Source organism: Abramis brama, assembly GCF_963993115.1.
Source record: "Abramis brama genome assembly, chromosome: 20".
NCBI lineage: Eukaryota > Metazoa > Chordata > Actinopteri > Cypriniformes > Leuciscidae > Abramis > Abramis brama.
Window position 1 is genome coordinate 22,550,082 of NC_139982.1, and position 26,736 is coordinate 22,576,817.

General features: G+C 38.1%; 1 protein-coding gene across 1 annotated transcript; it reads right to left on the reverse strand.

Moving 5' to 3' along the window:
- kdm7ab (lysine (K)-specific demethylase 7Ab) lies at nucleotides 1-26,139 on the reverse strand. The gene is made up of 20 exons (XM_084094721.1): nucleotides 25,923-26,139; nucleotides 15,920-16,005; nucleotides 15,533-15,650; nucleotides 14,897-15,057; nucleotides 11,579-11,720; nucleotides 11,274-11,460; nucleotides 10,545-10,707; nucleotides 8,053-8,140; nucleotides 7,727-7,833; nucleotides 7,522-7,613; nucleotides 7,027-7,113; nucleotides 6,503-6,766; nucleotides 6,294-6,418; nucleotides 5,845-6,026; nucleotides 5,312-5,409; nucleotides 5,071-5,231; nucleotides 4,819-4,967; nucleotides 4,655-4,713; nucleotides 3,634-3,901; nucleotides 1-2,639 (listed from the first exon to the last, which is right to left on the reverse strand). The coding sequence occupies exons 1-20, from the start codon at nucleotides 26,018-26,020 to the stop codon at nucleotides 2,551-2,553; spliced, it is 2,724 nt and encodes a 907-aa protein (XP_083950847.1). The 5' UTR covers nucleotides 26,021-26,139; the 3' UTR covers nucleotides 1-2,550.
- Nucleotides 26,140-26,736: the final 597 nt, after the last annotated feature.

Sequence of the window (26,736 nt, forward strand, 5' to 3'; positions counted from 1 at the left end):
TTCATTCGTAAAACTTTTAATATGTACAGGCCACATTGTAAATCTGAAAATCTCAATTTAAAGAGACTTAGCTGTGGATTACAGTGTCACAAAATATTAAACAAAATCATACAACCATATAAAAATTTTCAAACAGTTGAATGCATTGAAAATGAGAAGGGACACACCATAAACAAACAAGTAATTGATTACAAGACCAGAAAATGGAAAACAACCGAGAATGCCAAATAAATACTGTACAAGTACTGCATGGTACAAACCCTGCCTGCAGGCCAGCAAGTTATCAAGCACATTTAGATAATCATCGTGTTGAAGAAAACAGCAACAATAAAAAAAAAAAACTCAAAACAGTGTAGTGTAACATAGCTAATGCAGGACATGGTTAGTGCAGTGCGCCATTTTTTGATAGACACAGAAGCTCCTCCAATCCCCCAATCTGCACTTTGGCCCAAATCCTGGTCAGACAAATAGCACCATAACAAACTAGGATCTTATCGAGGGGGAAAACAACAGGTGCTACATTAATGACATTGTGGTTTTATCTTCTAATGGATCAAAACACAATGCTTGAGCGTCGTAGCCCACGATAAACCATCATAAAAACATTGGAAGATGACATACAGTAGCAATACTGTGCTGGTTGTAATCACCTGTTCAATTCGGTCCAGCTTTGGGTTGATTGAAGCCCTTGGAATAATTTGTCAGAAAAACAGTCCATATGTGAGCCCTGAGCTGCTGTACTTGTACCTCAGCAAGTCAATGAAATCCATCAGAAAAGTTCCTGGAAGCTTCTGGAATGTGTGTTATTGCCTGAAGAGCTTTGTAGATTATGTTGAAGTTGCTGTGAATGTTTTAAACAAAATGGGAATGCAAAAGGATGAGATTTTCTTTCATGGGGATCAAGAAATTTTCATATAAGATTAAATAAAACAGCTCTTTTTGCTGTCGGGACACCACAATTGAAAGCAAGACCTGACTTTTATAATTACATTATTTGGCATTCATCAAAGGGAATCCAAAACCTTGAGCGTGAACAATTACCTGAGGTCTTTCACACAGAACCAGAGTAAACTACCTCCAAATCACACACATATCTTACAAAACGCCAGGCTATCGCCATATTTCGATAGACGTTGTTGGTACAATTGCAAAAAAACTCTCTCTGTTAAGACTTATTTTACAAAAATAAATACTCTTTTCGTTTCTTTGTAAAAAGACGTGTAGCCAAATACATCTCAACGTAAAAAAGGTAAACATTCTCCCACGCTCCGCGGCCGTCTTAAACGTCTCGTTTTCTCACTATACACAGCACCAGTTCAAACAGTGTTTCAATGCTTTAGAAATTGATGAGGCAGCTGAACTTTATACTTCTGGAAACAAAAACACATCTCTGAAATCAGATCTTTAGAATAACAGTAAAAACCAGCCAAATAACAGGAGGTGGCATTACTGATTCGGTACAGATAAAAAAAAAAACAAAAAAAAACAAACTTTCAAACGTTTTGAAAAAAGACTAACATAATGGGACTATATTGGGCAGGTTTTTTGATTAAATATTGGCTTCCTATTACACAACACATTTTGTTCTTACCCACAATGAAATACAAATACACCTGAAATTTTGAAAAATGTCTGAGCTCGTGCACAAATGTCTGTACGACCACAAATATCGAAACAGGTTTCAAAACAGATGCAAAGAACAGCAAATCTCCCTAAATGCTTAGTGAAATAAATTGTTCTCTTTCATCAGTAATAAATATGTAATTTACTAACAGTATAGGAAAAAAGAAAAATCAAGCACCAACATAAAAAAGGGAATAAATTAACGGAAAATGTGTTGTCACGTGACCCATTTAAATGATAGCTTCAAACAGTCAGTCTCCGGATGTCCACTAGGTGGCAACAGAGGACCAAATATAGTTAAACTATCCCCTCACTACTTAGCTTGTAATACAAAATATGCCAATATGAATACAAATGCTGACAAAAAAATATTTTTTTTTCTTTCATTTCTCTTAAAACTTGAGAACATTTTGATTGACAGGTCAGGTAGTTCAAGCGATCAACCTTGGGGAATTTTGTCTTTAGGCAGTAATTTGCTAGGAAAAGTCTGTTGCAATCACAAAATGAGAAGACAAAAAAAATAAAAAAAATAAGTCAAGCACCTTTACGAAATCAGTTCATCACTCAATTGCCGCCTTGTTTAAGGCATACATCATTGAAGTGAAGTGTTTTTAGTTGTGGGAAGCAGCCTGGCAGCATGCTAGTCTTTGCTTTCAGCTTCGAAAACCTGATTTTGATGCAATCGTTGAGAACCAAAAGCCTTAAAAAGGGATGTTTTCTGTCTTATTTCCTTTCAGTGACATTGATCATTTGGATGTATTTTAGCAAAACTAGGAAACCATGTTGGGCAAAGCGCTTTTTCAGATCATTCTGAAGCTTCGGGTTGATTGGTAGCCAATACGAAGTTTATGACCAAATGTGTTGAACCCAAACACACTTTATACCCTGTCACCTTTAACATGCAGACTCAGCATCCCATCACTAGTACTACACAAAGAAGGGGTTGTGTCTGCTCAATTTGAGAATCTTGCCCAGTCGCTGCTTAGCTGTAGCCATGCCTTTCTTAGGACGTTTACCTACAAGAAAGAGAAAAGAAAAATAATAATTAAATTATTAAATATATATTATTTAAGCTGACTGCAATCATTGCACATGTGAGTCTTCTGTAATAAAGCAAGGCAGCCCTGAGACAAATAGAAAAACTACTTTGTAGATAAATAAAAATAAAAACTTTTGCAAATAATAAACAAACAATAGGACAGATAGAAAAAACTGAAAAAAATATACAAATTAAATAAAGTTTTTCAGGTACAGTAGCCTAGTTTTATTTAACATGTCTTAAGAAATACTACAGAAATTGAATAATCAAATGTAAAAATAAAACACTGTATAGTCTTCACTGTCTGAATTAAATATAAATTGATTCATAATCAAGATACAAAAGTGATTCAGTCAAAAGCAGTGAGTGATTTTCAGATTTTTTTTTAAATTAACATCATTGGCTACAGTTTATTAGGCTGCTGTCCATTTAAGAACTAATGCATGGATCTAATATACTGATACACATCCGATTTGCTTCTATGCAACACTTTAGAATATCGATTTTTTTAAATTTGAGAATCGATGAGAATCATCAGAAGATAGAATCGCGATTCCAACACTATCTCATGACCAATTCGTACGAATTCGTACGAGTGATAAAAAGGTGGAGAATTCGTATGAATTCGTACGAATTTGTACGATTTGTCTAAACCCACGTGATGGGTAGGTTTAGGGGCGGGGTCAGGGGTAGGTCATTCGTATGAATTCATACCAATTGGGCAATTCGTAAAATATGTACGATTTAGCAAAAATCGTACTAATTCGTACGAGTGAGGTCGTATGAATTCGTACGAATTAGCCACCTCGTTGAATTGTTACGAATTGCCGTGAGATCAGGTTGGCGATTCATATGCGAATAGATTTTTTTCCCACCCCTACTAACTAACTAACTAAATAAATGCATACAAAACCGGAAGTAAAAAGACTTTCTAATATGTTTAATCTGCAGAGAAAATGGTAATGGCGTACCTTTGGTGGCCTGATTGCTGATTGGTGGGGGATTTGAGGCAGGCCTCTTGGACGGGTGCAGGGGTGGCGACAGGGATGTCTCACAGTATTGGTAGCCCAATGTAAGGCTTTCCCCATGGGCTGGGGAGTGTGTGCGACTGCTCCACGCCTCACTGCTGCTGTTGCTGCCACTGCCCTGGCTGTCCATGAAGTTCTTGTGTTCCTGGATCCTATGCATGAGTTTGGCCTGACATCCTCCTTCTGAATGCTCCCGCTCCCGGAATCCCTCCTAAAAAAAAAAAGAAAAAAAAAAGAAAAGATTGAAACGGTGGCCACATTTATGTGCCCTCTATTTTGAATAAATGCATAAATTAGTATCAAATAAAATATTAATTATTTTTTTGTTAGTTAATTTCTCAAATTAAAACTAATTTTAATTTATGTGAATATATACAGTCTTTGTTAAAGCATTATAAGCCACAAGCAAAACCAATTAGCTACCAGGTAAATCACAACATTACAAACTTTGATTTGAAGCAAAAACGTTTATGCAAATAGGACGAAGAGACAAAAGACCTTTTGTGTAATTAACGGCATTAGTGAGGGAAAAACTACAATCCCATGTAGCCCTGCGAATGACAATCGGAATAAAACTATGGTGAAATATTACACTATCCATTTTATGTTGTTGATTACACCTATAGAAACACTATTTTAAGTTAACTGCAAAATATATATTGATTGGTGGAACTCTCTGATTGGTGGAATTTTTTACAACATCATGGGTAATGTAGTTTTCACCACGAATTCCACTTTAAACACGATTATTTTAAAAATAAGGTTAAATGATGCAAACAGATGGCTTAAACAAAGGCATATACCATTAATTAACAACCCCAGAGTTCACAATAGGTCTGTTTTTAAAGGTTTAATTACAGTTTTTACTTCTGGAACATGACTGATACACTCTAAACAGTATGCCAGATTAAGATTGGGTTTACAGACGTATGCAAATATTTAATAAAACTCATTGAGAAGTTACCTGTGAAGAATTGCTGTCTGAATCCTGGTTCTCCTCTCCTGACGCAATCTCCTTTTTACCTGATAATTGAAAAAGAATACATGCAATATTTATCAAGATAACAATACGTTACAGGGGAAAAAAATAAGCCGTTTAGCGATAAAAAAACTCTCATGAAGTCTTACTGTAGTCAGGGGAGTGATGGTTGCTTCGGGACCACCAGGATTCCTGTGAACTGCTGGGATCTTCTGATTGGTGAGAATACAACAGCCCTGCCATAGACAGCATTCCCTGGATAGCATCCTCTTCTTTGCTTGGCGAGGTAGCAGACTCACTGCAAATGTGATTTGAGATCTAGTTTTACACACGCACAACCCTAAAATCCCAGCATTTTGTCGTCTTGTGACAATGTCAGGCATCTAAAAACCAGCTCTCACCTTTTAAGACATTTCTCAAAACGGTCAAGTCTTTGCCTGGACTCCTTGTAGTAGCCGGAGCAACTTTTGGCCTCATTTTGATCATCTCCACTCCTCCTAATCTTTTCATCCTCCTCTTCCTCTGAAGAGCTTTCAGATTCCTCCTCAGAGCAGTTCTTTTTCTGCATGGATAAGAAGAGCAGATTAAACCTAAACTTGGACTTTATGCTCTTCCTGTGCATGAAGGGAAATGGCAACATACCCGTGTAGTGAACTCCGCTTCTGATTCAGAGTCTGATGAGATGTCTGAATGTACCATTTCTCTGTTCCTGAGATCTGAATTCTCTTGTTTACTAAGATCTGTGGAAAACATAGCTCCTTATTACTGGCAGGGACAAAAATATCAATGAGATTTCGTGCACAACTGTTTTAACATGGCTGATGCTTGTGATTAGAGCTAGGCTTATTATCGTTAACTAAATCTAACACTTAATAATTAAACCTTAATATAAAAAATAAAAATAACAGACTAAAGCACATAACAAAATTACAAAAATTAAAATAAAAAAAAACATTAAAACCGATAATACAACAAATATATTATTATAAAATTAATGTTAATTTATAAAATAATATATAAAAAAGAAAAGCTAATTCAAATAACACTAATTAGAGCACACAAAATTGCTTGAAGAAAAAAAATATGTACACAATATTTACTAAAATATATTTGAAAACTTTTGTGAATATTGTGAATAAAATTGCAGGGTTGAATTTGACACTTTTTGAGGGTACCTGTAAAGGATGTCAGTTCTCTGGCTACATGATGATGCTTATCCTCACTCATTCGAATATCCACTTCCTGTTCCTCCTCTTTAGGTACTAGTTTAATCTTGAGTGAATCCCTCTTCACATCTCTGAAGTCCTCCTCTTCCTTTAACCCTGGTCTTTTTTCAGCAACATGCTGCCTGTTATCTCTGTGTGGACAGTCGGAGGGGGAAAAGGGACTTGAAGGTGTTCCCAATATTTTATGACCATAAAAAGCCAAAATAGGACAAGAAAAACATTGCAACTGCAAGTAGAGTGCTAAAATGACTATTACCTTACATAATCCTTCTAAATTTAACACCATCATGAAAGCCAGCATGAGTCATTTGTATTGGGTAATGTGGTGATTTTAAGTGCTACAATTATTGCAATTACTGACTAATGTGTGATAATCATCATAGGTTAATGTGGTTTACCTGACTATACGTCCATTGCACAATACCAGTCGCAAGTCAGTGTCCAAACTCCGCTCTGCCATTGCAGCTGAGGCCGTAGAGACCTTGTTGAACTTGCCGTTGACCTTCTGGTTAAAGGTGGCATCCTGAAAGACAATTGTTCAGGAAAATGATTCCCTATAGATAGATTAGCCTGAAAGGCATTTATGGTATTCATAAATCCCAATTACCTCCTCATAAGGACCCATCTCAAGTCTTTTTAAAACTTCTTGTGTGTGCTGTTCGAAGATGTCAAGGTTGGAAGGAACTTTAGGGTTGTGAGAATGATGATGGTGGTGATGATGATGATGGTGGTGGTGGTGGTGGTGGTCACGAAGACGTCTGGCGTTCCTGCGCGCGTGAGACCCTCTCTCGTGTGCCGACCGCGTGGAAGGACACACAGAGCTTCCTTGAAATTTCATTGGCTTGCTTCCACAATTCCCATTCTGATACTCCTTGAGTGTTTAAAACAGCATTGTGAGATCAAATACGACAACTCAAGTTCAAACAACTCAAACTGAAGAACACTAGACGACACAAACTGATTCGTAATAAGACCATTTTACACTTTACATTTTAGGTTTACTTAAAATGCACATATGTAGATCAGGAGAATCGAAATCCAACCCAAACCCCCCCCAAGCAAGCTCAGTTTTCAGACCTCTGTATTTCTAAAAGCCTGTGTATGGCCATGGTTTCAAGCCGTCTGGCTTACCTCAAGGTACTGGATTTCCTTAGTGAGCATTTTAATGAGATGGTTGGGTCTGATATGGTCAGGGACCTCGCTGGCTGGCTCTGTGACCTGGGCAAATGGGCACACATGGTAGACAATAAGGGGTTTGTGTCACAGAACAAACTCAGGTTCTTACCCAGTACCACTGACACCAGATATCGACCCTTTTGGGAAGCCCCTTGCCCTCATTATTTAATCAGAGATTACAATGTACAATGGGATGATTGCAGGTGGTTTTAGAGTTAAGTTGTTTTAAGGGTGATTTCACACTAGCACTTTTGGTGCGCACCCGGGTTCAATTGACATCAGACTTTGGTTGGTTTAAAAGATGTAAACGCTGTTTTCCGAACTCGGGTGCGCACCTGTGAACCGTACCCAGAGTCCGCATAAAAACGGTAGTCTGGGGTACGGTTCGCTGCTGACATGACAGAATTGATACCATGATGCAGTTTCTTATGTGATAAGAATTTCCTTCACCTCTCTCTTTAGCCAGTTCCTCAGTGCAGTTATCAAAGCTTTCACTCCCTTGATCAGGTATTCTGGAGGCAGGCAGTTATCTTCTCGTGATTCTGACGACAGACAATAAACAGACAATTAGGATGGACACCAGGGAATGGAGTGGCAGCACGCCAATGATTTAAGTGCCCTGTATTGACATGCTGAGTGATTTAAGACGACGTACCTTTGAGAGTCTCCAGCAGATTCTTTGCTACAAACCAGCAAATGGCCTCAAAATAAGGAAACTTAAAGAGGTCTGGAGTCTTCAGACGCCGCTCCATCTCATAGCACCTAATATGAGGACATAAGTAGTTACACTTGAGCCACAACACGTACACAACTCAGAAACCAATATGCTGATATGAAAAACACAAAAATATTAGACAATGTAATCAATGGAACAAAGAAAATGTATATCTGCAAAATGTCTTGGTCAACTTTTAAGAGACACCATCAAGACTAACAGAAGCAACAGCACTCCAATTGAAAGCAGTGAAAGCACTCGCTCACCTGAGCTGCATGCCTATGTTGAGGTTGTGGAGGAAGTTCCCACCGAAAGCCATGCAATCCTGAGAGGTGAGAACTGCATGGATCCATCCTGCAAGAGAGGTCAAGAGTGTGTCAACAGCTGACTGACAGATGCAGACACATTCAGACATCTGGTCTGAACTGCAGCTGTCCCTTTCTAGCCAACAGTAAGCCGTTCATATCCGGTGTGCAGCAAAGCTGGACCGAGAGACCAATTTCACAAAATCCACTGATATGTCCCTCTAAGTTCAAACTTTACCAACATGCTCCTACAACAAACAGTGTAAATGCAGTAAATGTACAGGACTTTAAATGGCAAGCAAAAGTTCACATACGTTTGCTGGGTGGGCCATGATTATACGGCTAACTGAGATCTTCTGAGGTGAATCAAACCCCCAGAGTGTTTCAAAACCACTGCAGCCTGCAGAGCCCACCAAACAACCAGTCTGTCAACTACATCCACGACTTCCTGTCTACGCTTCAACATATAGGCCACATGCGAAGTGTGGGAAAGCATAAATATACATCAGATTCAGAGGCAGAGCCCCGACAATGAGCAACTTTCATATCGTAGCTTTTGAAGGACTTTTGAAGTCTGTCTCACAGCAGGGCGATGTGAAAGTTTTAAACCGGTCTGCTTGTGCCATCAACACAGCTGGGAACCAGATTCATTTAAGACCATGTATTCTCATGACCTGCTCATTTTGAGTGTGGTTTCATAAAATGTTCAGATTTATGATGCCACCCATATATACCCTATCATTTGACTTCATATATAATATGAAGTCATGATGATGATACACTAGATGTTTGTATTGTAACTCAAAAAAGGCTGTGGAGCTTCACTAATGAACAATATACTGGATAAGATGTGTCGCTAAGATTCATGTGTCTCTCTGGGTGGTAAGAGTGGCTGCTCATTCCTGCTACATCTGAACCTGAAACAAAAAACACAAATCAGCCCTGGCCTTCCTGTGGAACCACCATTAAAAGACAGCTGCTCAACAGTAAGTGGAATACCAGTTCCTCTTGCTCCAACATTCGTGTGTCGCTAATAAACCCTCAGACAAACGTAAGACTTCATTTTTCTCCTTCAATGTGAAAGGTTTAGTTTTTGCCAGTTCAATGCAGGATTTGCACAAAAGTTGATTATCAAAGATGGATCGATACCAACATGCTACTACAGTTTCCACATGAGCACCTGTACAACAATTTATAGATGATCATGTCAGAAGATGCTAATCGATAAGTTGAATAAAGCTAACTCCACAACAACTACATAAAATAAACAATTAACCATTCAGAAACGTTGCAACTTCTTCCGGAGTCTCTTCATCGGTGTCCGACTCCGGTTCAAACATATAAGGCTGAACACCGCTACTGACAATTTAGCTGCGTGAGATTCCCCAGGTTTGTTTGTTGCAGAGAATCTGAAGCATGATGTGTAAAGGCTCAGCCCTCTTCTGGAAAAGGGGTGGGGAAGATCAGCATTTTTGGATTTAAAGGAGTAGCTCACTTTAAAATGAAAATTACCCCATGATTTACTCACCCTCAAGCCATCCTAGTTGTATATGACTTTCGTCTTTCAGGCGAATACAATCGGAGTTATATTAATAAATGTCCTGGCTCTTCCAAGCTTTATAATGGCAGTGGATTTCAACCATCGATATGAAGCTCAGAAAAGTGCATCCATCATAAACAAACTCCACATGGCTCCGGGGGGTTAATAAAGGCCTTCTGAAGCAAAGCGATGAGCATATTTAACACGTAACAAAGTAAAATTCTAGCTTCCGGCCAAACGCAGTCTACTTGCACCTAATGCGCAACTTATGAAGTCAGAAGTAGCGTAGTGCGTCATGGGGTAGTGTAAATATCAGCAGTACGTCACATTACTTGCATAAGTTACACTTTACACTTAAGTCAAATCCGTATGTTTGTTTGGCCGGAAACTAGTTATTTTACTTAATAAAGTTTGAAATATGAATATTTTTCTTACACAAACTCATCGCTTTGCTTCAGAAGGCCTTTATTAACCCCCCGGAGTAGTGTGGAGTTCGTTTATGATGGATGGATGCACTTTGAGCTTCAATCTGTTTGGTTGCAATTCACTGCCATTATAAAGCTCGTAAGCGTCAGGGTGTGTATTAATATAACTCCGATTGTATTCGTCTGAAAGAAGAAAGCTGAGTTGAAACTTCACAGACACATTCTGGGAACACCAGAGACTTATATTACTTCTTGTAAAAAAGGGGCATAATAGGTACCCTTTAAAGTACCTTAGGATGACCTAATTGTAATTAAAAAAAAAGAAAGAAAAATACATACACTTCAAAGTTACTATAGTATAATAGAATTTATTGTGGAACCATTGTGGAATGATTCCAATTATGCTATTGTATTTTATTTGAATAGCACCATAAAAATAAAATAAATAAATAAAACTGATGTGCCCAAAAAGAAATAATAATGCTAACCCGTTGGAATCAGAAGTGTTGTTCCCTGCCGCACGACACACTTGTAGCACTTGTCCACTTTCTCCCCAAAGAACACTTCGCTCTGGTTCGGGGATGAACTCCACTCCTCGTATAGTGCAAGGTTGGCCGGGGTCGGCTTTATCAAGTAAAAGATCTTCTCCCCCTACAGGTAAGGCAATTAATAAGTCACTGATCATCACTCATTTTAGTTGTCGTCATATAATTCAGCAAATTTGTTTTTGAAAAACCTTTAAAAAGTTTGTGGTCAGTAATAATTTTAGTTTTTGAAAGAGGTCTCTTATGTGCAACAAGGCTGCATTTATTTGATCAAAAATACAGTAAAAAGAGTAATATTGTGACATTATTACAATTTAAAATGACTTTTTTCCCACCCTGTAAAAAAAATAAAAAAATAATATATATATATATATATATATATATATATATATATATATATATATATATATATATATATAAAAAAGTATGAAATCATGAATAAACAACAACAACTGTTTTCTATTTTAATACAGTTTAATTGTAATTAAATGTAATTAATTCCTGTGATGGCAAATCTGAATTTTCAGCATCATTACTCCAGCCTTCAGTGTTACATGATCCTTCTTTACTGTTCCAGAAACATTCATTTGGTGGAACCTGTGATATATATATATTTTTTTTCAGGAATCTCTAATGAATAGAAAGATCAAAGGTTTTGTGATGCAAACTTACCCACAGGACGTGGTACCACACAGATGTGCCTCCAAAATCAATATGGAAGTCGGTATAGCTTTCCCTCACACCCATTAAACAGTACTTCTGCACAAACGGCTTGGGAAAGTAAGAATCATCAGGCCAGTAGTTCTCCACCCAAGACATCTTCTGAGCGATATCGGGGACCACCACCAGCTCTGACATCCTGAGTGCAAGACATTCAAGTTGTCATCTAAATACATGTTTTTTTTCTGCACTCAAAAAAGGCACCTTTGTGTTATCTGTCAGTAATTGCAAATTAGTCGCTTTCAAACAATACTAACTTGGTGTCTGAAAACTCCAGACTGATGACGTTCAGGACTTTCGGCCGCTGAGGGCTGTAGTAATACTTCACAAAGGCGCTCAGTTTCATCTTGCTGTCCGCTTGCCTGGCCACATCGATGACATCAATCACTTTGTCACCTCCTATAAGCAAAGGGAGCAAATTGAGTGATGTGCATGAGTGGGCATCAAAGGAACAGACTACTACAACAAATATCATTACCCAAACAAACTCAACGGGGATAAATTGCAATAATCAACATCATTAAATGGCCATAAATCATATTTTAAATGACCATCATGTCAAATGACCAGACTCTTGGTACTAAAAAGTTTCCCATTGTCCTCAAATAAGGCCATCTCTCCACCAAAGCTACAATGAAAGATCTTATTTGATGTTTCTTAACAAGAAATCAGCTGATGTTTATAACTGTGAGAAAGACAAATGGCAGGCAGAACATCAAAACCCACCAGAAAGCTGCTGGGAAAAACCTCAAACACTGAGCAGGACAGCTGGTGCTTGTGTACACAAACGGCACCCTAGTGTACCAAGCCAGAAGGAAACTCATCCTACAAAGTAGACCATGAAGAGATCCTTTACTGCTGTTCTGGGATCATGACTTGCAAACACTGCCAATAAAAATGTCTATTGGATCCTTTATGGTTCCAAATCCACAATGGTGCTAACAACAAATATGGGTTAGATTAAAAAAATATATATTACAGACACTCCAAGCGACAAGACAGTAATATGCGTTTATATGTGCATAATTTAAAACATTTATGCCATTAATTACTCCTTTTAACCAGTAACAACAAACATTTTTTATAGTTATGGAGACATAAAATGTACCCAAAGCAGTGTGGGACAAAAGCGGCTTTCACAAAAGCAGGCTTATAGTGCGGTTCTTCATTACAAGCAAATGGCAATGGGGGAAAAACCCACAATGTTCGATTTCGCTGGCTAGGGAGCCATGCAAGCAAGCTGCCCACTGAAGTAACTGAATTAGCTGGGCAGCTATCCTGTCAAAAGTGCATTAAAGACAAAAGCTAGAGCTTTTAGTGCATTTCCCCAGACATAACGTCACTGCAGTTAACTTGAACATTCATCAAGCAATTCAACTACATACATAGATATTTGGCTGGCATAGCGTCAGTCTACAGATTTCCTCACACTTCTCAAATTTAACGTTTTTAGCTTTATGCTACGAATGCTAAAAAGCACATCACAATCTCTTGCACATAGACCAGAAAAGAATGGGAAGTGTATATACAGCAATATTAGTGATAGTTTTGAAGGGCTGAAATCATTGAGTGAAAGAGCACTTAATCCGGTGAACTGTTATTTTGTGCGCACAACCAAGCTTAGGCTGCTGCCTTCTTGCCTTGCAGTCTTATCAGGCAATGATTTTGCAGGCAGCGTTTGCGCACGAAGGCGACGCACGAAGGCACCTCACAAAACATATTTTAAACAGACTTCTAGGCATTGGAACGGTTTAATGATCTAGAATAGAGTGGGCTTTGGTGACAACTAAGCGAATATTTAATTACTATAATAGTAATTTCTTGCTAGAAATAACATTAAAGGGATACTCCACTTTTTTTTTGGAAATAGGCTCATTTTACAACTCCCCCAGAGTTAAACAGTTGAGTTTTACCGTTTTCGAATCCATTCAGCCGAACTCCGGGTCTGGCAGTACCACTTTTAGCATAGCTTAGCATAGATCATTGAATCGGACAGGACCATTAGCATCTCTCTCAAAAAAAATGACCGATATTAGTTTCGATATTTTTATATTTATTAGTTGCGATTTTCTAGGCTGATATGGCTAGGAACTATTAGACCTATTTTCAGGCACTGCGTCATATCATTACGCCTGCTGCACCCATGGTATGGCAGCAAAGTTTCTTGATTATTGCGCAGGAATGAGAGTATAGTTCCTAGCCATATCAGCCTAGAAAATCGCAACTTTACATTTTCCGTCGGTCTTAGTACACGATGTAACTACAGAAGAGTCAAGTTTTAAATAGGAAAAATATCGAAACTCTTTGGTCATTTTTTTGAGAGAGATGCTAATGGTCCTGTCCGATTCAATGATCTATGCTAAGCTATGCTAAAAGTGGTACTGCCAGACCCGGAGATCGGCTGAATGGATTCGAAAATGGTAAAACTCAACTGTTTAACTCTGGGGGAGTTGTAAAATGAGCCTATTTCCAAAAAAAGTGGAGTATCCCTTTAAAAGTCAAAAACATACATTTACGCACAAACTGACCACCACCCGCAACTTTCATATTTATTTGCCATATTTATTTTTTTAGCTCAACAGTCACACAGGATTGAGAGATATCATAGGCAACAAAGGATACATCTATGCTGCCTTCAAAAACGACAGGAAGTGAGGCTAACATTGGATTCGGATGTGCCTTGATGCCTTCCTTCCTTAGAATGCATCCTCCGAAGGCAGCATTTTTCAGCTTTTGAATGCCACCAACAAGTCAGCAAAGTGGACGCACTTCACCATGACCAAAAATGACGATAGAGTAGCAATATGTCAAATTTGTCCAGCTGGTTACTAAAAAAACTACGGTTTAATAGATCACCTGAGTACACAGCACCTCGAACAGCATAAAAAGTTAAATTACCTTCATTTAATTACCAAAATGTTATTATTGGTTCTAGTTTTCAAATGAAAACGTTAATTTTGTTAAAGTTAAAGAAACTTAGCAGGCTGGTAAAGGGCTAAAACATTAGCAGTGGCCTGACAGACACCAGAAGGTGTGGCAGTAGCCTCATAGTAAGTGCAATATAATCACACTTTCATTCCCAGTGGGCTACAGGCACCCCTCCAGGACCCAAATGGACGGACAAAGCTCAGCTGATCGCTGTGTGTATCATGATAACAATATGTTATCACAAATGTGAGAGGTAGAGGAGTGAGCTGTAACCTAAACTTTACGGACAAAGCTCAGTGGGAAAGATATAGCGGCTGTGTAATCGGACACTATAAAGACCAGACTCTCAATGAGATGAGGCCTTCTAGGCTGGTGTAAGGTACACCACTTTTATCTACACAATTACTTCATTATGGGTTGATTAATGTTTGCTAAAAGGTTAGACCCATTTGACTCACCTAAGATTAGCATCTGATCCCCGCAGTGGATGGACTGTAATGCAACTCCATTACATGAAGACAACTCTTAATGGAATTAATATTTAAACCCATGAAGTGCTGCTGCTCAGTGCTATGATGTGGAGCACAATGGGTAAAGGTGGAAGAAAAAGCGTTAAGAGGATGATAGTAACTCATCGCCCTCCTTACCAACGTAGCGTTCTACATCCTTGACGGAGAAATCCGGCGGAGGTAATTGGAGACCAAGCCCTTCCATTTTGGTTACAACGATGGGATAGCGGAAGCCATGTCTCTCCAGATACCTCTGGGTGACCTGACCGCCCTGCATTTGCTGCAAGATCTCATCTCCACTGCAGAGTAAAACACAGGATAATTACTGATTAAAGAGCGTGAGTAACATGAAGTATAAACTATTCAGACAAAAATTGAAACAGTTTGTTATATAAAAAAAATGTGTTGTTCACTGAAAATCTTGAATATGCTAAAGCTGTTCATGAGAGAAGTATCAATGTCCAATGCATAAATAAAACGATTTGGTCTACATGAAAAGGTCTAAAAAAAAAAAAAGATCAAACTGATTGAAGTTACTGACTCAATTATTCAATTGCAGTGGTTTACAACTCCATAGATGCAAAGCTTGTGACTGAATAATGACTGAAAAAAAAAAGTCATTACAATAAAACTGTTCAGGCCACTGCCACAATGAGCGGTCTTCAAAGAAGTGCATTGGCTGTGCCCATGTGAATTGTGTGGCATCATGGGTGGCACCAAGCGCTGGAGTGCTTTGTCGTGACTGTGTTGGTGTCCCACAATTGGCACACATACCTAGGGAAGGTCCTGGCCTGTAGCTCCCGCACAAACACAGAGGTGCCAGCCTGCACTGGCTTACTGCCGTCATCTGGCTCAGTGTAGTCGTGTCTGTGCCAGTTGCTCCGCTTCTTCACTGTAAAATCAGGCAGAGAGAACTCAATACGTCTGGCCTCGGAACAATAATCGCAGTCATTACTATACTACCACAATGCCATAACATGCTTGTTGATCACAGTGACCAGACATGAGCAGCATCCTCTTAAACCAGTTTATGTCTTCATCAGATAATTAGGTTGGTAACATATTCCAAACACAAAATTGAAAAATCTGAGGATCTTAATTTCAATTTACTGGTAAGGGTGAACCAATAGAATCTAACAGTCAAAAAAAGTGGATACATACTCAGGGAGTGTCCGTAGTGGACGTCACAGTTGGGACAGTGGTAAACGTCAATGTCCACAGCATGGTGCTCTTCTACCTCAACACAGCTGCAAGAAAACAAACATAAACAAATTAATTCTTTGAATGCACAAAATTGTTTTCTGGGGATACTGTATGTGCAATCAATGACTAATGAATCCTTGATGCAAGTTAAGCCAAAGTCAATATGCAGCCATAGCCCTCCAAACAGCTATGCAAAAGCTGAATTTTCATCATCATTATTCCATAAAAAAAAAAAATGTTTTAAGCATATTAGCAATAGCAAATTTTCATGATTTCTAATAATGCAATGATTACCCAGTCTTAGCCAGTGGAATTACTTTGAGGAAGGAGGACAGGATCTTGTGCTATATAACAATATGCAAACTGACTCACACTTGCAGATGGAGCTTATTAAACACGTGCTCGGTAGCTTTGCCAACAGGCATCTTATCGCTCAAAACCCCTTTGCCCCACTTCTTAATTTTTCCACTTCCAGCTGCACACTCCAATTAGCTTAAAGGCATGTTGTTTCACAGGAAGTCATTTGACAAGCTAGCTCTTGGCATCGTGTGGAGATTCATTAGCCAGGCAGGTAATAAGGCCGTGCACACTTCTCTGGCTCAGGTTTTGCTCGATGTTGCCAAAGAAAGCAATTTCGCCAACTCCTTGGTTTGAGTGTTACGTTACCCAGAGTGAAGTGCTCCAAACAATGAGGGCTTCACGTGGAGAACGCTAGACTAGCTGGAAGTAACCTGAAAAAGTCTGACACTGCAATATAACAAACAATCTGCATGTGGTGCACCATGGCTTTTAAAACAAACCTAGTAGCCTTGATTAGCAACCTCGTTGAATCCCAAAGATTTAACAGATTCTGCAGTGACCGGAGAGTAACACCAGACTGGGTCATCTACGGTCGATTATGTTTAACCCCAGACAAGCCCAGCTCCAGATCTGAGGTTACATTTGGTTGGGCTCCAGGGCACGAGACATGAGGTGAACGGGGGAGGGGAGTATGTTTATGTTGGAAACCAGTGTGGGAAACAGTGGCATTTGAGTGGCAATGGCTGTGTCCACATCAAAAGATTGAAATTAGCCTTCCTACTGGGAAAATGTGGGTTTTATTGTTTTTTTCTCACATTATTAACAACATTAGCTGCCAGACAAAACAAAGTTACAGTCCTATTAAAACATGACATGTTTTCAGTGCTTTTTTTTGTTTTTTTGTTTCAAATGATTTATGTATCATTTAAAGTGGTGAAGGAATTGGGTCAGATGATTGTTGTTCAGGAAACTTATTAGTGAAATCCTCTACGCTTCTAGCACAATATGATTTCTGACTTAGTGTTTATTGTATCCTTGTTCCTTATTTTAGGTAATGTAAGCAAATGTGTACTGTTTAAGTCAAATGTGACACTTCTTTAGCTCTGTTTGGCAGCTGTTGCAGCAATATGTTGGTCATACAATAAATAAATAAAAAATGTATTAAATTATTAATAATAATTATATATATATATATATATATATATATATATATATATATATATATATATATATATATATATATATATATAAAATATTATTATTATATAATATATAATATATCTATATTTATTTATTTATTTATATATATATTTCTTTCTTATTTTTTCATAATTTATTCTAATGATTGTGTTCTGTTTTTTTAAATAGGTGTACAAGTTCTTCCAAAATAATCTTGAGTAAATGGAATAAAACAAAATAAAAAATCTGACATCATTTATCCTAATCACCCTCATGTCGTTTCAAACCTGTAGAACTTTATTTTTTTCTGTGGAATAGAAAAAGACATTTTGAAGTATGTTTACATTACACAAAAAGCTATCGAATCCCATTTGCACGTCTGGATCACGTTCGATTACATGAAAGTACCAATAGCATTTGGATTAACTGAACAGGATGCTCACCAGCTTGGTTTGGAGTGGCATGAGGGGACGTTTTATAAAATGAAAATGAAGGATCAGTCGGAAGCGAGTGCACCACGTCAACATCTACATACGTTTTTTCCTCAAAGGACCCAGGACAAACAAAAAGCTAGCTGCCACTGCAAATGCCGGCCAAGAACTTTCCTTCCCTTGGTTTCCTTCAGACTCTCACACTCGTGATTGAGATGAGACAACCAAAAAGGACATGCAGGAAGTGACTCATGGAGATCATTACATCACACCGCCTCAGTTCTTGACCTACTGTTGGACAACACACTGGCTCTCTCCTCAAATCCGTGAGAAAGTTTGACTCCTACTCTATCTGAATAATATGTGGTGAAGAACACTGTGTCACTAAAACAGATTTGACTCAGGAGTTTTTGAGCCACGATAACAGATGCTAAAACATTCATCTGTTGCCAAGCAAGATGGGAGAAAAGAACAGCACTGGGAGGGAGAAAAGAAAAAAAAGACTGCTTGAGTTCTGAATCTGAATGAGTTCAGGCCACAAGAGAGCTTACATCACGAGAGACTGGTGGGTTGCTAGCGTAACAAGAAGATTCAGGCAGAAAGAGAGCATGATGCAACAGCCAAAGAAAATATGAAGTGCAATATTATTGGCAAGTTTCTGCTATGGAGAGTTAAATGATGAAATAATGGTGATGAAATAATCGAGTGTTGCTGTCAAATACTAACATAAAAACAAGACATTTATTACTTAAAAGCATTTTGAAATAAGTTAAAAAATAATGAGTATATGACAGCGTATGTGCTATTGTTAAGTCTTGATGTTTTTAATCAATGCTTGTTGTTCATTTATATATAAATATGAATCGACATATGCATAAACAAACAGTAACACTTTACAACAGTTCAAATTCGTTACCATTAATTATTAAATTAGGTATCATGAACTAACAATTGACTAGTTTTATGGCATTTATTAATATAGTTTACCATATATATAGTTTCTAAATTACATAGAAATATATTTGAAAAGGGGACCAGCAGAAAAAGCTCAAAAAATAAAATCAAAGATGGCAGACAAGACAAGAGAAACGTTTATATTTAAATATTTAAAATTCATTCAATAAAAATAATAAATTTACTATTTTACCCAATATTTGTGTGCATATTGCATTATTTGCATGCCAAATCAGTCAAACATGATGTCCTAGATGGCAGCTTGCCATGAATCTAATACGTTTTTTCTTTCCTTTAATTCTGGTTTGGAAATATCTGAGAATAAATCCATCATTCAGCTTTGTGTTCCACTATTAGAGTTTCCCTGTTAACACAGACGAGCAAGCCAACAACCATAATATCGCCACAAACAAATTCCACAAAGCCTCATGAGACTTGCTAAACCGTGCACTTTTCATCCTCCGGTGGGTGGCTTAGTGTGAAATATGATAATAGCATTAAAGTATGAGAGATGCAGTATTGAACTTGTTTGTTTCAGTGCTATTTTATTCATTTAAATATTACCAGGCTATTGCATTTACTCATTGCCAAGGCTTACGCTGTTGCACTGGTATTGCATGTTGTTTTGTGAGGAGTGGGGGGGGGGGGGGGGGGGATCCTCACGGGAAATAGAATGTCACTGCATCTGTCCAAATCTTTTGTCTAAATAGGATGCATGTCACAACAAAAACAACATTAACATTGGGATAATGTTCTAGATGGCCATACTGGATGATCCTTTGACTAAAAGCTTATTGACTGGAGAAATTACAACACAAACAAGACTCTGGGCTCCATTCCATCAATATCATAAATCTGCTTGTCCGTGGAATAGCCTTTAAGCCCTAAAAAGATGTTGGGATTTGGACTCAAAAGACATGAGAGCGCAACTGAGCAGCCACGGTTGAAGAACGTTCAGACAACAGACGTTCCTCACTGAGCTCTTTTGACCTGCCATTTAGCCTGAATGGAGATAGTCATTACTCAGTGGAAGTCAGGAGATGGAACAAGTCTAGGCAAACAAAAAGAGGATGTAGCCATTTTTGTCAATGCCACGTTTTTAGAGAAGTACCCATGGGGCCCCCAATGAGAGTGCAATACATTTCTGATGGTTCCTGAGATAATGGGTGAGGACTGGTTTCTTGTGGCTTGTCAGGACTAATGTAGATCCTAGCAAGGGATTTAGTAGAAGAACGATGGAAGATACTTGAAGGCTCCTTTGAAGGAGTCATCATAAGTGCATAAACCAAACACAACCAATGAGATCTCCTGAAGGCTTAACCAATCGTTCACCTAGACTGCAAGCGGATGAAAAGAGTCTCCATGGTGATGGCAAGTTCACAGGCAGAATTCACAGTATGTAAGCCATAGATCCCATTACGCTCTCAGAATCCCACTTTGTACTATGGTTTGAGCCTGAGGCCTCCTTGCTTACTAAAGCATGCATGAAAATGTGGAGAATTTCAAGGAATATGTCTATTCAGTCCATCACAACTGTTCTTGATTTGTGCTACTAAGGAATTAGGGATGGGAATCAAGGAATTTAACCATTCAGAATTTTCCAATTTTCCACTTAATGTTTCTTAAAGGGATAGTCCACCCAAAAATGAATATTTTGTCATAATTTACTCACCCTCATGCTGTTCCAAACCAGTATGACTATCTTTCTTCTTCAGTTATTTTGAAAGACATTGGGAACCAAACCACATTGGATCCCATTGAAAAAAATATCTTCTTTTGTGTTCCACAGAAGCAAGCGTTCCACAGTATTTTTTTCAGTGAAGCTTTAGATAAAATTTAGAATAAATTAAATTAAATTTCCATCTAGTTATTTCTAGTCTAATTTCCTTCTCATTCAGTGATCCTTCACACACCCTCATCTTTGCTGATTTCCTTTCTCCTGTGGATCACAAATGCAACGTATAGCATAATATCTGAGATTTTACTATACAATAAAAGTGAACAACTTACATTTTGGTCTTTTCGTCACCAAAGCCATCATAAAGGATTGACCACTCCTTTATGAGCGTGAGATGCTAAACATCTCCTTTTGTATTCTATGGAAGAAACAAAAGGTCGTACAAATTTGGAATGACATGCGGCTGGGTAAACAAGTCAAAATGAGCTCATTCACTTGACTTTAATTGATAGAGTCCCTAATTATGATGTGGAAGTGTAGGGTTTCCGAGTTGAGTGTCAAAGCAGAACCTGACAATGAACTCCCGCATCCATCAGTCCCAATCTTGAGTTACTCGTCATTTAGCAGACACTTTTCATCCTGTGCGACCTACAACACTCTAATTGCAAAGACTCCCTGGAATAAACTAGGGTTAAGAGCTTTGCTTCAGGGCATAATGATAGAACAGCAAGATAAAGTGGCTGAGCAGGATTGTGAGGTGAACCTACACCCTTTGCGTTAGCAAAGCAGATCTTCACTGCAAAGAACACCGTTTTGATGTGTGGCTGCACTCATTTGCTAAATTAAGCCAGGCTGAGGGAAGTCAGGGAGGAAACTGTGTGCAAAAAAAAGCTCAGCCAACAGACAGTGAAGCAGCAGGAAACATAACACGAAATGAGGGCAAAGAAAGATAAACTAAAGCCTTTCCCTCTCCTACTTTATGTCTCTTTGTGAAGAAACCGACTGTCTGTTTTAAACGCAGGCAAGCCCCTGAGAGTAATGAGCACAGGAAGCAGCATTTAGCATAGGAAACTAGGCTTTACTGCTTCAAACCCACAAGCTTGGCCAAGACCATAACCCCAACAAGAGCAGGGCACTTCCTCCAGACGCAACTGTGCTGCAAACTCTCACCTTTGTTTGGAGATCAAAACATAAACAAGACTGCAACTGCCATTAAAAATAGCATAGAGCCTTACCGTTTAAACTAGAGACAAACCATCATTCAGAAGTTTGGGTTCAAGAAGTTTACTTAATAGTTTATTCCACAAGGACACATTCAATTTTTGTGCACCATTGACAGTAAAGACATTTATAATATTATTAAAGATTTCTATTTCAAATAAATTCTGTTGTGTTGAACTTTCTATTCAAAGAATTCTGAAAAAAATCTATCACGGTTTCCACAAAGCACCAAATCAGCACATTAGAATGATTTCTGAAGGATCATGTGACACTGAAGACTGGAGCATCACAGGAATAAATTACATTTTAAAAGATATTAAAATAGAAAACACTAACAATTCTACATACAATAATAATAATAATATTTCACAATATAACAGTTTTTAGTGTATTTCTGATCAAATAAATCTAGCCTTGGTGAGCTAAGCATTAAAAAAACATTTTAAAATATTATCGACCACAAACTTTTGAACGGTACTGTATTGTTTTTTTATATGAATTATTTTCAAGTTTCCACTATCCAACGTGCAGAACAGATTTATAATTGTTCATTGCTAATCACTCATTTCACTACAGCAATAAAACAAATAAATAGTAAAATAATAGCACATTTTGAATCAATGATGTCACATAATGATGAATATAATCAAACTGGAGTGTCTTATGATATTCAAAAGAGTCTAGTATTTTGTGATGAGTGAAACCAGACCTGTGGTTTGAGGCGACATTCCCACAGCTCTAACTATTTTCCCTTTTCAATTCATTGAAATACTGAAACAGCCCATATTAGTTATGGCAAATGTGACAGATGACCAGTGAGATCATCCAGTCTATTCATAAAGTGGATAATGGTCATGAAATCAATAGGTTGCCAACTTAAGGCCGTTAATCATAACCGTCCAGTGAAAAATCCATCTGACAAACGGCTCAAATAATATTGTTACCGAAGACTATGGAAAACCGATATGGAGTTTAGAATCATGCATTTATATTCATGTAAGATATTTTAGAACTTAGTAACTGTATACAAATCATTTTCTTTCAGAAAACAATGTATGAAAATACATCCGATTTTATTTTATCCCAATGAATATTCTAGTGAAGCAGCACTTGTAATCATTAAGAATCCCTAATGTCACGTACAAAAACAGGGGTGATTTTTCGACCGGGCCAATCCTACTAAAAACCTAGGCTGACAAGACAGAAGTCATCTATCTCCCCTCAGTGTTTTCAACCTCAGAGGGACGTTGATGAATGGGGCTTTGAACTTGCCTCTGGGCAGTGGGGCCTTCATCAATCTTTCTCCTCCTACAAACACACCCACGCACGTGCATCAAGCATGCAAATACACACATTATTCAAAAGACAGAGAGGCACTGAATCTCAGACCTCAGAACTGGTTTAAGAGGATTTGCTTAGGATAAACTAACCATTTAAACAAGTCATTCGGTAACATTCCAAGGTCACTGTAAAGCTTGAAAAACTGGCCTGCACCTGGTAGGTAAGGCACATATGGGCTGGATTTTTTGTTGTTGCAAGATTGAAACTGTACATCAGGGCGTCTTGTCACTATCAGGCATGAATATCAGGAGTTTTGTAATTATCGGAGGCCTCTGCCCCCAGTGGATCCTGCCTCCCAAACCAGGCTGTGCACGGAGCCAGATAACAGCCAGGCCCGGGCAACCGGTAAGACAGCTTAATCCCATTGGTGGCAGGCAGCGGTGACACACTGAACCTTTGAGTATCAGAACAAAACACATCAACCACGCACCCCACAAATATGATTATCCCGTGTTATCAACAGTGCCAGTGGGCACCACAATGTTGTGATACAGAGATACAGAAGCCCTTGGCAAAACTAAACATCTCATGCAATTTAAATGCAGAGGCCTATTAATGCAAGTATGCTTGAAAACCATGGTAAATATTTATAATCTATAATAAGGGTGGGAAATTTGGGTTGTGACCGGTTTATGATTGGCCTTTGAAATGCTGGTATTAAGAAACTGAATTCAAACCTGCGTTAACAATACAAATGCAGCCCAACTTCAAGCGCTTTCTATTTTAATATGTATTATTTTATTATGCAATTTAAAACTGAATTTTCAGCACCATCACTTCAGTCTTTAGTGTCACATGATACTTCAGAAGTCATTAATACGCTGATTTGGTGTTCAATTATCATCGGTTCTGAATTGTTAATAATAGTTCCTATAATAATCTATGTTGAAAATAGCTTTTGTTGTTTAATATTTGGGCGGAAAACGCACACCTTTATCCAAAATTTTGAAAGTGCAAGAGTCTTCACTAATACTATTGATCAATTTAATGCATTCTTGCTGAATTTTTTTTTTTTTTATCTTACACAAAACTTTTAAATGGTAGTTTATCACATTTTCCACAAAAATATTATGCAGCAAAAACTGAAAAGTTGAAACATGAAAAGCAGTTTTCAACTCTGACAATAACAATAAATGTTTCTTGAGCACAAAATCAGCATATTCAAATTCTGAATTGCATGTAACACTGAAGAGTAATGATGCTGACAATTCAGATTTGCATAACATGAATAATCACAAATATATCAACACAGAAAACAGTTCTTTTAAACTGTAATAGTAGTCACGATATTAGTGTTTTTGTTGTATTTTGATTAAATAAATACAGTCTTGGTAAGCAGAAGAGACTTTCACAAACATTTAAACACTTGTCCCTTTATTCCAAACTTTTGACCGCTAGTGTAAAGATTTACAAGTAAACTAAAAACAAATGTGCCAGACATCTATATCACACTCATAAACAAGCAGCACGACGTTCTTGTTTTCATCCTGAGCATTTCTCACAGCTTCAGCTCCACGCTGTACACGTCAAACAGTACCTGTCCCTTTAAGAGGCGGAACCACATGCCCATATTTGTATAACTGGGGGATTTAAATGCCCGACCCCTGCTGTCAATCAAAAAGACCAAACAATCACAGAAACCTTATGGGGGTGCGCTCCTTTACAAGCGTGTCTTTCCCTTTTACATTTAATACTGCCATTAAACCTAGCCACCCCCAAAATTGGAAGCTACTTTCCAAGCAATCTGTAATGCATATTTAAGGCACTTAACGAGAGAAATAGGCAAGGGTCTGATCTCGTAAACTCAACCACACGTCTTTGTTTAGTTATACACCCCCCCCCCCCCCCCCCCATTCCCCGTGTAACTTTTCATCGAAACCCCCCACGTTTTTTTCACGCTTCACAGACTGACTGCTGCAGAAACCCCAACAAAGAAACAACCTTGATGTCAAATACATTTAATTTACGAGCTAAGAGCAATAAAAGTCCCAATATAGGCTGCATAAAATATAAAGCAATCCCAAATCATCAAAAATATCCAGATGTTGTTCGATCAATATGGTGAAAGTGAATTTCAAACAATGTAAAACTATTAAAATGCTCGTTTTATTTTCTGTTCCCAACTCTGTGATAGAAACTAAGTTTTGTACTGTTTATAATATTTCCCACAATAACAAACAAAATCTTAAGAGGAAAATATCATGCACGAGTTCACTTCACAAGTTTCAGCACCACTCGATCATGCTTTAACTCATATTCCTTTTCTAGTCGTTTTCCTTTTTCATTATTACTGCATGTTATTTTACTGATTTGTTACATCTCATCTTATATCACATTCTAATAGTTTACTTTTTGACATGCACAGCACCCAACTGCAGTTAAATGTGCAATATTAATAACCTTCACTTGGCGTCTGGTCTGACGCCACACAATCTCACGTGACTTCAACATCCATGTCAATGCTGTCATTTATTTCCTTAAGTGACAAAAAAACTACATTGTTGTTCATGTCAGCTGATGCTCTGAAATCCTAGCCACAAAGCTACTGAGTGAACCCATTTTCGCTGCTCTGATCGCTCAAGCCATGGAAAAACAGTCAAATGTTACTGCAAAACAACAACGAAGCTAGGAAAGAATTAACAGACGCGCCACACGAGTGTTTACATTATGAAAATGGCAACGGGTGCGATTAACGCCTGGAAATATTGACAAAGCAGAGCGTGAAATCGTCTCAGTGCGAGCGAGCGAGCTCAACGCGCGGCTTACTGACATCCGAAGTGCCATAGGATTTCATACGCGGATGTTTTTGTTGCCTTTCTGACACAACATATGACGAAGAAACGGTTGCATTCCTTACCTGCCGTGAAACCAGTCCTTGCAAATATCGCATTCTATCATAAACCGGCTTACATCGTATGGCTGCCGGCAGACGCAATACAGCTGGGCCGTCGCCATCTTCGGACTGTCCCCAAACAACGCAGCCAAGCTGGAATCGGGTTGGGCGGAGATTCCTCTAATTATGCGGAAACAACACAGAGAGGACGCGAGGGGCGGGGCGTCGAGAGCATGCCGTGACGTCACGCATAAACACTGAGCGCGAGGCACGCCAAATCACTTCATCATTACGTAATACGTGATAATAAAAAGCATTGGATGATGAGGCAAATTAGTTTTGGAGTTGTCCTCGTTCATTTTGTGTTTGGTCCAATTTCTCTTCTTTTATTAAGGCTCACATCACGCCCAGCTTTCAACTGTGCTTTAAAATTGTTTTATTTCGTTTTTTCTCCTATGACAAATCTTATAATAAGGAATATTACTTAACTAATCTGCTACTTCTTTTAGCTAACTTTAGTATTCATAAATGTAAATTTGGGGGAAATAAGCCTTTGTTTTCAATTTTATGATCAGAAGTTCAACAATACCTAAATACAATGTCATGTTTAAAAAAATAAGAAAGATGTAAATGTCTCTATTTGTAAACATTTTCATATTTTTTATTTAACCTTTAAGTTTGTCACGGTTTATTTGTCTTTTTTGTTTTGTTTGTTTGTTTGTTTATTCAATTCCCCCCCTCCCGACTATAGTTGTAATTCTTTAAAACCAAATAAAAAAAATTAGGCAAACGAGTTATGGATACAAGTCCAAGATTTCAAAGTACATTTAGCTGAGAA

Coding starts and splice junctions, on each gene's coding strand:
- kdm7ab (XM_084094721.1), bottom strand. CDS start 26,020: ATGGCGACGGCCCAGCTGTATTGCGTCTGCCGGCAGCCATACGATGTA. Junction 11,461..11,578: donor CTGGAGTTTTCAGACACCAA/GTTAGTATTGTT, acceptor TCTTGCACTCAG/GATGTCAGAGCTGGTGGTGG. Junction 6,767..7,026: donor AGGAAATCCAGTACCTTGAG/GTAAGCCAGACG, acceptor TAAACACTCAAG/GAGTATCAGAATGGGAATTG.